This window comes from Dermacentor andersoni, chromosome 2 (genome assembly GCF_023375885.2).
Source record: "Dermacentor andersoni chromosome 2, qqDerAnde1_hic_scaffold, whole genome shotgun sequence".
Classification (NCBI taxonomy): Eukaryota; Metazoa; Arthropoda; class Arachnida; order Ixodida; family Ixodidae; genus Dermacentor; species Dermacentor andersoni.
The window spans coordinates 160,310,664-160,324,752 of NC_092815.1; the positions used below are offsets into that span (position 1 = coordinate 160,310,664).

Sequence of the window (14,089 nt, forward strand, 5' to 3'; positions counted from 1 at the left end):
GCAACGAATGTGGAATGATACCTGGTATACTGTTGCGGCACAAACAAATGCATATGATCAAGAAGCTTTAAGGAATGTGTAATGTCATGGACCACCTTATACAGGAACAAAAGGTGCAGGAACAAAGGCTCAACTGTGGTCGCCAGAATGGCAAAAGTGGTGCTTGAAGATAGACATCAATTTATTCTGGATGCGTTCAATGAGGTCAGAATTAGATTTGCTCATTGCACCCCCCTCCTACAGAGGCATACTCTAGTAGTTGGAGGCACACAGCAGAATTTCAGAAACACAACAGGTGAGTGGAAATCATGCAATATACGGCATGCAATTCCAAGAGCGTGAAGGACATCTTGTGTAATTATCTATGTGAAGAGAAGCTTAGCATTTTGTCGAAGTACACACCAAGATCTTTCATTTCATCGACCCTAAGGAGTGGAGCATCACGTAGGGTGTATCAAAATTTCACATGGTGCGTTTTGTGCATATAACTTAATGCCATAGTGTTGGAAGCATTTAAGAGTACTTATTGTTTCTGCACCAGTTCGAGAGTGAAAAAATGTCTTTTTGGAAGTCGATGCAGTAGTGAACACTGTTGACAGTCTGAAAGTCTGAAATGTCGGCACACAAAGTCATGCTGTTCATTTATTAAAATGCTCTTAGCACTAACAGAAAGCGAGGAATCCCATATCGATTCAAACACCTGACGCACTGAAGAGGATAGATATAGGTCGGCAGTTAGTAACTGCACATCTAGCACCTGATTTGTGCATGGGCAATGTTCATGCTACCTTCCGAGTGCTAGAAAAGGTACTAGACTTTAGGGAACTATTGAAGATGCTTGTGAGAACGAGGAACAAGTATGCTTCCATACATCTTAACCCTTTCAGACACCACTTTATCCCGTTGATTGAAAAGTTGCTTTCACCACATCTCTTGCATCCTCAGAATCGTAGAAAGTGTACAGCCGCAGCAAATATTAAGAATTTTCAATAGTTTAGCGAGTTTTGTCAAGTTTACAAAATTTCGACTCCATGCGAAAACTCACTACAGGAACACAAAATATGAAAACATGTACTATTTCGTGTTTTGAAAAGCTTGAAAAGCACTTATCCAGCCACTTGACAATTATGCCTGGTGCACGACATTGTAAAAAACAATGAAAGAAGTGAACCCGCTACATACAACATACTGACACAGAGTAACAACACCCAGCCGTCCACCTTCTCACTCATTTTGTTAAAACATTCTGCACATTATTCAAAATTGCAGCACAGTTCCAATAATAAGTGTTTCAAGATGTATGAAACACATTTTAAATACCATTACTTTCATCAGTGCTTTTGCTATTGATGCACGCTCCTGCTGTGCCCAATTGTGTAGACAGCGTCTCAAAGGGTTAAGCTCTGTGGAGGAAATACCATCAACACCACAAGAAAGGGAAAGTTTAAGGCAAAGTTTAAGGCACTTCATATACTTGGAAACGAGGTTTTCATTGACTGTTAGCATACACTGCGCCAGACTGAGAAGGAAGGTTACTTGAAGCATATTTCACGCCATATAGCAAACAGAAATGTTCTGCAAAGGCATCAGCAGTGTTCGAGACAACACCACTATTTTCATGAAGAAGACGTACATCTTTGGCACTCCTTTTAGAAGAGAGAGCCCACAAAGCTCCAGAAATATTTTGAATTATGTGTCACGCTGGCTTCAACACAATCAATGTGGTCAAAGTAATGATTCTAATAATAATAATAATAATAATAATCTTAGTGGTAACTTGGCACACTAGACTACAAAGAAGGCTGATGCCCGTATGTTAGAGAATCTGATAACCAGCCATCTAAAGCAGGAATTTGCAGGATGCAGAAGACACTTCCTTCCCCTCCACGTGCACACACACTTGCTCAATAACACAGCACAGCACACACGCACACACTCGACAGGTGCACAACACACAGGAGTGCCAATGAAGTCTGGTTCCAAGGAAGGAGAATCCAAATCGCCAGGGGGGTGGAGAGAAAGCTCTGCATGCCAGATATAATCATGAGTTGTGGTGTCGGGCCATACAGGCGTGATGAGGGCTCAGGCTGTGCTGACCACTTGTTCAGACGAAGTGAAAAAAGATTAGTGCTGTTTAGAGAGACGTCAAACACCCTGCAGTATAGACTAGTGCAATGTTGCGTTGGTATTGCAGGGTGTGCTACTTGAGGGGTTTGAGGCAATCCTCGAAGGCTGGCATGAGGTTGTGACAACCGAAAAGACGGGAGTAAAGGGTGCGTATTGTCCGGCACAAAGCAAGCTGAAGTTTTGTAGCCTCGCGAGTTTGGTACGGGAACTATACTGATGAGCAGTACTCAAGTCGTGACAGAATGATAGAAGTGTAGAGTGCTCGGAAAACCTTAGGTCATCAGGGAAGGGACACACGGGACACAAACCCAAGAAAGGGCCGGTGCTTACATACAGTGCTGGTGACATATGTGGAAAATTTGAGAGAACAGCTAAATGCTACACCCAGAATGAGAAGGGCCCGAACAGTCTTTATAGAAGTGCCTCCAAGGAAGAAGGTTGGACGTGCAGCAGTTTCGTTGTGGCTGATACGCATGGCAGCACTTTTTACGGTGCTACTACAAAGTTTGATATTGTAGGCCCAGTCGTTCACCTTTACGGAATGTATTTATTGTAAGCACATATGCTGTTCATCGGCATATTGTTGTTGTGGAAGCGTTAACTTGTTAATCAAACACATTCTGGGCAGATGCATTAGTAACTTGGTTTTGAGTACATCTTTGTCCTGACTACAATTTATAGTATCGCAGCAAGAAACATTTTAGTAGAGGCTGAAGGGATTCCAGCAGTTTAAGCATACTGACTGCACAAAACACTGATGACACCTTTTCACCTTCCCCACAATGCACTCACACCATCTACACTTTCCATAAGCAAAAAGTGAGATAAAAATTCAATTACAGTTTCATTGACTCAGTACTTGCTGCTTCTGAAGCGGGCATCGAAGCAATCATGGTATACGCTGCTACATGCATAGGTCTTGCATGATGCAGGTCCTGCTATGCACTGCACACAGGGCACACGTTGCAAACAGATAATTTCTGTTTGCAGTGCTCAACTATAACGACACACTGACTCAAATATGACTGCGTTGCCACGTATGCTTCAGTGCGTCAGTGTTCTTGATTGCTACACGAGCGATTTATCCCCAACTAGCCCAAAAGACGGTCGCACTTGAAAGAAGTGAGTGAAGGAGTACAGTGAACTTGTACTGAACTGGATTCACATGCCGAATAAAAGAGCGCAATGTCATCTGAAACAGGCGGCACGGCTGATTATGTAAGTACTTCCAATAGTTCGGCTACTAGTGTAGTTCGCTTTCGGGAGTTATCTTTACCACTGGAAACAGCGCAGAGCTTGCCCGTTAAACTTGAGTCAACCGACACCACACGAAACACGCCGCGGTTGACCAACCCAACTTCCACACGGTTCATTCACCACATCACAGGTCACACGAAGTCAAGAGTGCCATATTTTAAATCACTGCAGCACCAAACGGACCTGAAAATTCATTTCCTTCGACAGATTTCTCAGGTGAGTTCGTTCACTCGCCAGTTACGAACTCGATGGACGCGCTAGGCCTACGCGTAACGTAAACAACATCGGCGATAGGCGAGTGTTGATTATCCAGACTTCGGAGCTCGTAAACGTGTTTCCATTCGTTTTGAGCACAACAAAATGCACATACAACAAGCACAGACGTTGCGGCAATCGTGATTCGGTTGGCTGTTTTAGCAGACGATCGTACCGAGCCCGGCGGAACCCAGTGGGCAGGTTGGATTAGTCGGCGTCGTTCGAAGTCGCTTCGGATCCACGTCGCACTGCCACAACCTACGGTAGTCGGTCGGTTGATCGTGTCGTTGTCGGCCTACTTTTACAACACTGTCTTTCAGGAACACTGTCGCGCGCGTCGTGCGTCCAAAACACTCGGACGATCGTTGGTGCCGGCGTCTCCGCACGGTCGGCCATTACAGTCCTAGCAGCCGGAGACTCCGCAGCCTCCGATTGGTTGACGCCTGCGAGGCGTCGCAGCCTCCCATTGGTGCACGCCGGCGCAGCTTCGCCGCGCGCCGGCAAACTTCTAGCATCGGCAGTAGACGTAATCGCTGCGCGACGTTCCGCTTCAGCGAGTTCCCGACCGACGCTTTGACGCATTTGACCCTTCGGCGCGCGCCGAAGCTTTCCAGCGCGTGCCAGTGGTTGGGGCTTAATGTGACCTTCCGACTCGCCAGCGGCACGGCACACGCGAGCTGTGCTGCTAGGCTTGTGGTGCGGTGGGAGAAACGGGTGAGGCGACAGCGCCTCGCTCACCTTCCCGGCCTGTCGGTTCCTATAATTCTTGGTAGAGACTTCCTCGCCAAGACGGGCATTGTTATTGACGTCTGCAACGGAGGATATAGGGAGCGAGCATGTGGCACCCTGAAACCTTTCGTTTCATTTCAAAAAGCGTCAGAGACAACTTCGTTCGATGATGCTTCGCGCGCAGACCGACCAAACGATTGCCCGAAAAGGTCCCTCAGAACGGTTGCGGCCGGGTCGAAATGCCGTCCGGCCAACCGCACTGAGAAAAGAGGCGCGGAGGGGAACTGCTCCCCTCCCGCACAGCCCATAACCCACGCTGCGGTGGCAGACTGTGCCGCAGTGAGGGGCGAACGATACCACCCGCTGCTGGACGACTCAAGCAGTTTGTCGGGGGAAGAAAAGGCTCGCCTCTCATCGCTTCTGACTGAATATGACGCCGTATTCACAGAGCGGCCTGGTTGCACTACGCTATACAGGCACAAAATTGAGACAGGCGACGCCTCTCCGTGGAAGTGTAATCCTCGGCCGGTGAGTTTGGCTAAGAGGAAAGCACTAGACAGCGCTCTGGACGAACTGCTCGATACAGGCGTTGTTGAAAGGTCGGACAGCCCATGGGGTTTTCCTGTGGTGTTGGTTCCTAAAAAGGATGGGACGCCCCGCCTTTGTGTTGACTATCGCCGCCTGAACGAGGTGACACGCAAGGACGCATATCCGCTGCCTAGCATTCCCTCGATCGTATCCAACGTTGGCGGAGCGAAGTACTTCACTACGCTCGATGCAAGCAGAGGATACTTTCAGGTGGAGGTAGATCCCTGTGACCGAGAGAAGACTGCCTTCACTTGTCACAGGGGACTTTTCCAGTTTACCCGTATGCCATTCGGACTTGTCGGTGCGCCTGCGACTTACCAGCGCCTGATGGACCGTGTCTTGGGTGACGCAAGGTGGCACCATGCTCTTGCTTACCTGGACGATGTTGTGGTATACTCGCGTACCTTTGATGGGCACTTACGCCATCTCAGGGACGTGTTGGAGCGTCTGAGGTCTGCGGGGATAACGCTAAACCCGACCAAGACCCAGATCGCAGCAACCCGAGTAACGCTACTGGGGTTTAAACTTGATAACGGACGCCTTCTGCCGTGTGATGACAAGGTTCAGGCATTATTGAACTTCCCGTCACCGGCAGACATAGGCGGACTGAGACGCTTTTTGGGGCTGGCGAACTTCTATCGACAGTTCATCCCAAACTGCGCTGCACTGCAAGCCCCCTTGACAATGCTGTTGAGGAAAGGTGAGCAGTGGAGGTGGGGTCCCGAGCAAGAGGAGGCACTGCGCAACCTCGTAAAAGCGCTCGTGGAAACCACCGAGTTAAGGCTACCAGACTTGAACAAAGAATTTGTCATTCATACGGACGCCAGCGACCTTGGCCTAGGAGCGGTTTTGCTCCAACAGCACAAAGGTAGTTTGCGCCCGGTAGCTTTTGCCAGCCGCTCTTTGACTCCCGCAGAGAAAAATTACTCCGTGACCGAAAAGGAATGTCTGGCGATCATTTTCGCTCTCAAAAAGTTCGACTACTATATTGATGGAGTCCCATTCATAATTGAGACCGATCATATGGCACTAACTTGGCTTAGGCGCTTAGGAGAGCCGAGCGGCCGGCTCGCGCGATGGGCACTTCTCCTGCAGCGATACGATTTTACCGTTCGCTACAGGAGAGGAAAGAACAACGTTGTGGCGGACGCACTTTCGCGCGCGCCCGTTGACTGTGAGAAGAGTAATATTACTACTCAACTCACCTCGCCCGAAACTGAGCTTGAGAGCGGACTAACCGCTGTGACGATTGAGGTTGTCAGGAGGGGTAACATTAATACCCATCGTGACCCCTCAGTGACTCAGCCTAAGAGCAGAGTAACTGCTACAATGCTCGACGGCGCTGGTCCCGAAGGAAGGGCAGACGAACCCCCTTCGCAGGACGAAAGCGTGAACCACTTGGACTGCGTCAGTTCAGTGGGGAGCGTGTTCGGCAGAAAGGAGCTGTTAGAGGCACAGCGGGAGGATCCGTTTTGTAAGAAAGTGTTTGAGGGGCTCCGGGAGCCCGGCGGCGCGGCCGCGGCGCACATGGACGCAGCTGGTATTGCTGTGGGTGCGCGGCGCTCCGAAACAGCTGGTAATGCTGTGAGCGCGTTGGATTCCTACCTGCTAGACTCTGACGGCGTCCTGCTGAGATATATCCCCGCGGAGAAGGATACACATGAGTCCTTCAAAGCGGTGATTCCACGCACGCTGAGAGGAGCACTTTTACGCTACTTTCACGATACGTGCCTGGCTGGGCATGCAAGTGGCCCTAAGACTTATCTGAAGTTGTGCCGCTTTGCTACCTGGCCTGGAATGAAGCGGGATGTGATGCGCTACGCCCGCTCTTGCAACGTGTGCCAACGCGTGAAGCCGCGTGGTGGACGCCCACCCGGGCTCATGCAGCCGATCAATAGCCGAACACCGTGGCAAATTGCGGCATGTGACGTCATGGGGCCTTACCCCAGGACACCGAGCGGGAACCGATTCCTTCTCGTAGTCACAGACCATTTCAGCAAGTGGGCGGAACTGTTCCCCCTACGGAAGCTGACGGCACGCGTGATCATGGGAAAGCTGATCGAGGTGTTTACACGATTCGGCTATCCTGAGCAGTTGATAACGGACAATGCGTCCTACTTCACTGCCAAACTCTTCGTGGACTCTTGTGCAGCTCTCGGCATTAAGCACAGGAGAACAACCACGTACCATGCCCAGGCGAATCCCACTGAGCGTGTGAACCGCAACATCAAGCACATGCTAGTTGCATTTGCGGGGACGCACAATGAGTGGGACGCTTGTCTTCCTGAAATTGGATTTGCTATCAGGTCGACAGTGAACCGATCGACTGGGTATACACCCGCCACCCTCAACCTTGGGAGGGAGCTGTTGAGTCCGGTAGAACTTACTCTACAGGAACGAAGCAGCACGGAACTGGTTGTTTCGTCGGCACGCGCCGATTATGCGACTGGGCTGCGCGCGAAGGTAACGGAGGCTTTACGAAAAGCGCGACGGAACCTTAGCACTGCACGTGCCGAGCAGAAAGCGCAGTACGACCGCTCTCATCGGGAAGTTCACTACAAAGTGGGCGACCTGGTGTTGAGACGGAATCACGTCCTGAGCGACGCCAGTAAGAAATTCTCAGCTTCTCTGGCGCCGAAATGGACAGGACCGTACCGGGTACGAGAGACTGTCTCTTCGCTCGTGTACAGGCTGGCGGACTTGAAGCTAAGACCGATCAGCCGACCGGTGCATGTCTGCGATCTCAAACCCTACTATGACCGAGGGAACGAGTGGCCCGAGGAGAACGCTCTCCCGCGCCCGCAGGCAGCGGCATCGGGTGGCACAGCTCGACGTTCGAGCCCAGTGCGGCGTTATAACTTGCGATCTCGGCAGAACTAACTCTGTCCGGTTCGCTGAGGCTATTTTATTGCGCGCGATATTGGACGGAATGCTCCTCCGATGTCTAGCATGCAGGCTTCCAGAGCGAGCACGCGCTTTCTCTTCGGAAGAAGCGAGAGGGCTAACAGAATTGTCGCAGCAGCAGACCGCCCGTCGGGAGCCATGCAACAACCATCAAGCAAAAAGGAAAGACCGTCTCCGCTGCCGGTGCGTACGAGCAGGCCATAAGCAGTGAGCAGCGCAGTGCAGGCTACAGGCGGCGAGAAAAGAAGATCCTCCGGCGGCTAACAGCGAGGTGAGAGGTGCAGCGGGCGACTTCCGGTCCGGAATGGTCGCAGCGGCGCAGAATTCGCCGAACCGCACCGCACGGCTCCGCGACCGCGTTGCGAGCCCCGCAACCAAGCATCCAGCCTCAAGGCCGAGCGAAAGACTTCACCCGCAAGGAGAGAGTGGCCTCCCGCTGCGCAACGGGTCACAACCCGCCATTCGTAATGGCTCGGCGAGCCTTTGACTCTGCATCCTCAGAGTTTCTGTACACCAAAAAGGCGGGGCGATGGGGGCGACTGGGCCTGGCAATACCTAAACGAACCAGTGGCCCATTCGCCGTCGTCTCGTCAAGACCCAAAAGATCTTCCGTGATCGCCGAAAATGTCCCACCACGGTGATTCCCGCTGCAGCAACGCGAAGAGGCGCTGGTCGGACCCGCGTAACCGCTCCAGAGGGCCCAACCACTCCGGAAACAAGCGGCCAAAACAACAACACCGGACTCCGGCCGCTCCTGAGATTTCCGTGCCCGGCGGCCGGGGCAGCGAGGGGGTGACGAAAAGCCACCACGATACCCCCTACCACGCTGTACCCACAGGCCAACATCACTCGGCCGCACCGGGCGCTAAACGAGAAAATCGCTCGGTGGCGACGTGGACATTCCAGGCCGGCACGGAGCCGCCCGTATCGTACTTTTCGGCGGCACCGTGGAAAAAGCAGGAGCGGGCATACACGTCCAAAAGGAACGACCGGCTCTTCGCACCCTTCCAGGGCCGTACAATCTCGGAGCTGTATCGCCGGTCGAACGGCGCCTGTCTTCCCCCGGGTCCGGCCTCCGTGTTCTGCGAGTGCGGCGGGCTGGTCATCCACGAGAGCCACGAAAGATCGCGTCTCCATCGGCAGCGGATCGCGGCCATCGGAAACGGAGTGCCTTCAGGCAACGCCCCCGAGCCGCAGATGAACGCGGCCACAGTGGACGTCATACGGCGGGCAAGGGCTGACCCGCAGTTTGCGCAGTGGTTGCTGGAGGCAGCTGCGGGAACCATGCCGAAGGACCCTGCGGCACCATCATCTGCCACAAGCTCACCGCATCAAACGCCATCACCCGGTACCTCAACCTGGCCTGCGGAGGCCGGCACTCCCGCGACACCGGCGGCTGACGGCAGAGGCTGCTCGCTCATTGACGTGGACTTCGCGACCTTGATGGCGGAGTAGCTGGCCCTTCTCGCAGGAAAGCCTCAGGTGACGGCGGCCTCTTAGCGGCTAAAGGGTTATTTTAAGGAGGGGGGGATGTGGGGATCGCACGCGCATCCCGATATCTCCGGAGCGGCCGCGCGGTTATCACGCGATAATCACGTGCTCGCTCGCGGAGGGTAGCGGGGAGAGGGCACCTTCGCCGCTCCCGCTGCTCTTCGCGCCTGGCCGCGACGCTGCAGCCAAGGCACCCCGTTCCCTCCTTTCCCTTTCTTGGAACCGGGGAGACTCCCTCTCCGCCGCTCGGGGAGAAGCGCTATTCCCCCGATGCACCGTTGTCTTTCGGCTGAAGAGCTTGCGACAGGCCGCATCTCAACTCAGCCGCTGAGACCGCCGCACGCCGTCCCCCTGTTGCGCCCGGCCTTTGTGTGCGACTGACCGCCCCAGGGCCCGAGCGCGGATCCACTCTGGGTGAGCTGAACCCTTATCAGCCTCTTTTGTGGTTCCCACATTGTGCGGTTTGTTTCACCCCAGACGTGCGGAATGCTCCGCCGCTGTGGTTGTTTTTGTGTTGTATTTGTATGTGTTGTTGCTGTTGTTGTCTGTTGGTATCCTTGTACTCTAAGGTGAATAAACACCTTAGGTCGAGACTCACCCTGTCCCCCCTGGCCTGAACCCGCCGTGGTCGCAACTCACTGCGAACCGCGGGTTAGGGGTCACAGCTCTGACTGCTAGGGCTGCTGCGAAAGTGCTAGCGAGCGATTGCCGCTCCATCGGCGCTGTGCGATCCAGAGAAGGGTCAGGTGCGCACGCGCGAGCCTGAGTAATACCCCTATAAACTTCTCGTAAATATGAACAAGAACATTCAACAATATTCAGGTAAACTTTAGCAGTTTCGCAAATGGATTGATGGGCAGCAAGCAACTGTTAATTGAGCGCAATTGCGCGGACCGGAAAAGAAAGCCCATGCGCTGTGCATGCGCCAACGTGGACACCTACTTTTCCGGACCCAAGAAGCAAGAGCTCGTGGGCTCAGATTGGCACGAGCTATGGTTAGAATAGGAGGATAACGGGCACCAATATAGTCACTAATTGGTCACACGGCATAGGTTTGTGTTACCTACGTGCCCTTCGCTCGACAATAAGCCGAACGTGATACCGGCGCCGAGTCTTGCCTACGTAAACCACTTGTACACTTTTATTCGCATAATATCCTCTTCTGTGCTCCTGCTGTCAATTTATGCCACGGACGAATCAGTTCCGTTGTATTCTGCTAATGCTTTGTTCAACACGCTCCGCGATGTTATCTCGCTCACTGTGCTTCAAAAGAGTGCGCACGCATTGTCGTGCCCCCCCAAAAAAGAAGTAAAGATAAGGGGAAGTGATAACTGTTTGTTGGTGCACGTGTGAAGCGACATCTGCATTCTTTCTGCCCATGTTTATTCTGTGCCACGTGAACGGAACTCGACAACGACGCTGGTATCCAAGAGGAAGTGATCAATGACCGGTATATACACACCCGACATGCATCGATTCAGCGGGTTCAGCATGCTGGTAGACAAAAGACGCAGCCGGAAACTTTCGAAATTTTCTTGTTATTCTACTAAGACGTCGCACGCTGGCTGTTGTGAGTAATGCGACACCTGTCTGACACCAAGCTCGCATGATATGGAGACGCGCGTTTTCGACGGGCTCGCCCGATGAAACGAACGCGTGCCCGTACCACCACGCAGCTGTCTAAATCACATGCACGGCCGACCATTTGCAAACACGCATCCAGCGTCAGGATTTCGTCATCTCAACTACCAACGTGCTTATCCGTTTTCACAGTCTAAAGATTTGAGCTAATTTCTCTCTGACGCTTTCGAGCCGCCAAAGCGTATAAAACTATGCACGTGTAAGCATTGCGGAGACTGCCGCGTCAGCTGGCGGTCGACCGACGCTGAGCCTTGAAGTGTCGCCTTAACGTTGGCCAGGAAAGCTAACAGAAAACCAACGACGGTGTAGTCGAGGCCTGCCTTGACTCAACATATTGACTGACGATCGATGCAAGAATGCTTACCGTCAGTACGCGTGAGTCTTGATAAAAACAAGCCAGTCTGCAGAAAGGAGGATGTGTTATTCTGTTTTTTCCCAGAGTTATAACTCCAGAAATCGATGTCGCATAGCCCGACCGCCAGTGTCAATATGTGAGGAGCACTTACTTGTCCTGCATCGCTCGCATCACCATCCTTGGGAGTTTTTCAACAGGAGCACTTTACAAGTACACCGAACCGATCTGCTCGCCGGGTAACCTGCCGGTCGCCACGTTGCCACGTGATGATAAAAACCGACAGATATACGTTCAGCCAACTTGGTTCCTCCGAGTTGCAGCCGCTTGCATGGAGGGAAAGTTGCGTATGCGTTGCCGGGGCTTTTCGTCTTGAGATGCCGCTTTTCTCTCTCTTCTTTTTTTCTTCTTTTTTTTCCCCCGTGATCGCGGCGGTGTTGCGACACGCTAGGCGATAAACCGCAGTGTCCCAATCGCCGTTGCTCTCGAGACACGGACTGGCTTGATATCAATGGGGTATCGTGCGGCCTGTAGTGTTGTACGTAGGATTGGTTTGTACGGCTGTCCGACGCATGCTGAAGATAAAGAACAAGCGCCCAGCTCGGTACGTGGAGGTGGCTTCCACCTTATTGGAGAGCTATTTAATCTCAGCTACACAATGCGACAATTGATCCAAAGTGGGCGAAGAAGGAAAGTATCAGCCTGAAGCCAACCTCTTGGCCAGTGGACTCGACGTGGTGTAGAAAGGCACGAAACGATATTAGGAAACGATATCAGTTCTTCATATTCAGGGCGACTATACCACGTTGACATTTTCATGTTTTGTTTAACGAAATTTCCCGGGCAATCTATGACGCTGGATGTTCATGCGCGAGGAATAAAAAAAAAAAGTTGCATATAGCTTGCCGAGTTGCCAGGCCAGCACATGATTTTCCACGGCTACTGGCGGTAAGGTGTAACTAAATACGAATGCACTACCAGATTTGACTGATTCACGCGTTTCGCGATACTCCAACCACACGGACTGCAGGCTTGAACTCACAAAGCCAGCAAATGACACCCAGTTTGGAGGATTACCTAGGGTTCATTTGACCAAAGTGAAAATTGAGTTTTTTTTTTTTTTCCTGCCATTTTCGTGAACTGGGAAATTCCCTGAAAATGCCCGGTTTTCCAGAGAGAGAGAGAGAGAGAGACAAGCAGGGTAGCGAAGGCAAGGAGGTTAAACGGAAGAGATTCTCGTTTGCATCTCTGCACGGGGGGTAGGGTAAGGTGAAATGAAGAATGGAAAGAATAACCGAGAGATAAAGCAAAGGCACGAAAAAATAACAGAGGATGTAGGGAGAGGTCTCCCGGCTTTCTTGATGGTGGTAGACGCTCTGACTCTGTCTCACGTTTTTTATGCCACAACAAGTGCGAACCGACAAAGCCAGCAACAAGTGTGGTGATAAGTGATTCAAATTATAATTGCGCAACTTTATGGCAAGGGAATAAAAACATTAAGGAACAGACAAGGACAGCGCTTGTCCTTGTCTGTTCTATGGTTTTGCCCTCGTCGAAAGTTCGCGATGTTTTGCTTGGTATCGTGCAGAACCAATTAGCCCAATCTTTGACATTACTATTGATAAGTGGGCTTGTCTTCGTGAAGGTCTGAATCCACAGTTCACTGTTTTTTCACCTGGAAGAGTATACATAGTTCTTTCTCTTCCAAGTACGCGATGCCTAACCGGATAGAAAAGAGCAAGGTAACGACTGGGTAAAAGAAGTGCGAACATTCTAATAGAGAGCGCGCAGCTATCACACAATTAGCTCAGCTAATCCTGGATGAAGGCTAACGCTTTCATTGTTCGCCCACTGTTTCGTTTATTATACATCGGCTGCTGAGGAGAGAGTGAGGTAGACAGTATCTAGGAAACTTAAGTTCTCTATGCTCTAGAGCAAATAAATAAATAAATACATAAATACATAAATTAATTAATTAATGAAAACATTTGCAGGGAAGATAATCCTAAGGATGCTAACGATGCATCGATCAGTGTCCGTCTTCTTGTGACTCCTTTGTCCGAATTGTCTACAATGCGACAGCACGGCAACTAGCCTGATATGTGAGCGATACGGATTCCTCTACCAAAACTGTTATTCTAACTATTCTGTCAACTTCGTTATGAATGAAAGATTCTGTAAAAGTGATGAGCCGATGCCAGCCATTGTTGTCGCGTCTTCTCATTACGAGCGAGGCAAGCGTGAGCCATATCGAAATCAATGGCAAAGCACGCGTCTACGCGGCAGCAACTTGCAGTGTGTCCGACATCGGGACTCTTGAGCCATAATTTGTAATTACATAATTTGTAAACACTTTTCAAATATACACTCGAACCCTCGCAATAAGATTAGCAGTTCAACTTATTTTCTCGCTGGAAGATGTTTTCGTTAAGCTTCAGCGCCTCGTAGACCTTAATGCGTTAAAAATTATATTATGGGGTTTTACGTGCCAAAACCACTTTCTGATTATGAGGCACGCCGTAGTGGGGGACTCCAGAAATTTAGACCACCTGAGGTTCTTTAACGTGCACCTATATCTAAGTACACCGGTGTTTTCGCATTTCGCCCCCATCGAAATGTGGTCGCCATGGCCGGGATTCGATCCCGCGACCTCGTGCTTAGGAGCCCAATAGCCACTAAGCAACCACGGTGGGTCCTTAATGCGTCAGAATTACAAAAAAAAAACACCCGCTCAAAATGTCCGTC

General features: G+C 51.3%; 1 protein-coding gene across 3 annotated transcripts in view; it reads right to left on the bottom strand.

The window, feature by feature from the left end:
- fray (oxidative stress responsive kinase frayed) overlaps window positions 1-14,089 on the bottom strand; it is a 274,312-nt gene that overhangs the window by 180,749 nt on the left and 79,474 nt on the right. The window contains exon 1 of one of the 3 annotated variants that reach the window (XM_055076085.2): window positions 11,499-11,976. The exons of the other annotated variants lie outside the window; for them this stretch is intronic. Coding sequence (XP_054932060.1) covers window positions 11,499-11,524 — 26 coding nt within the window. The 5' untranslated portion in view covers window positions 11,525-11,976. Of the gene's footprint in view, window positions 1-11,498; window positions 11,977-14,089 lie in introns of those variants that run through there. 3 annotated transcript variants of the gene reach the window in all.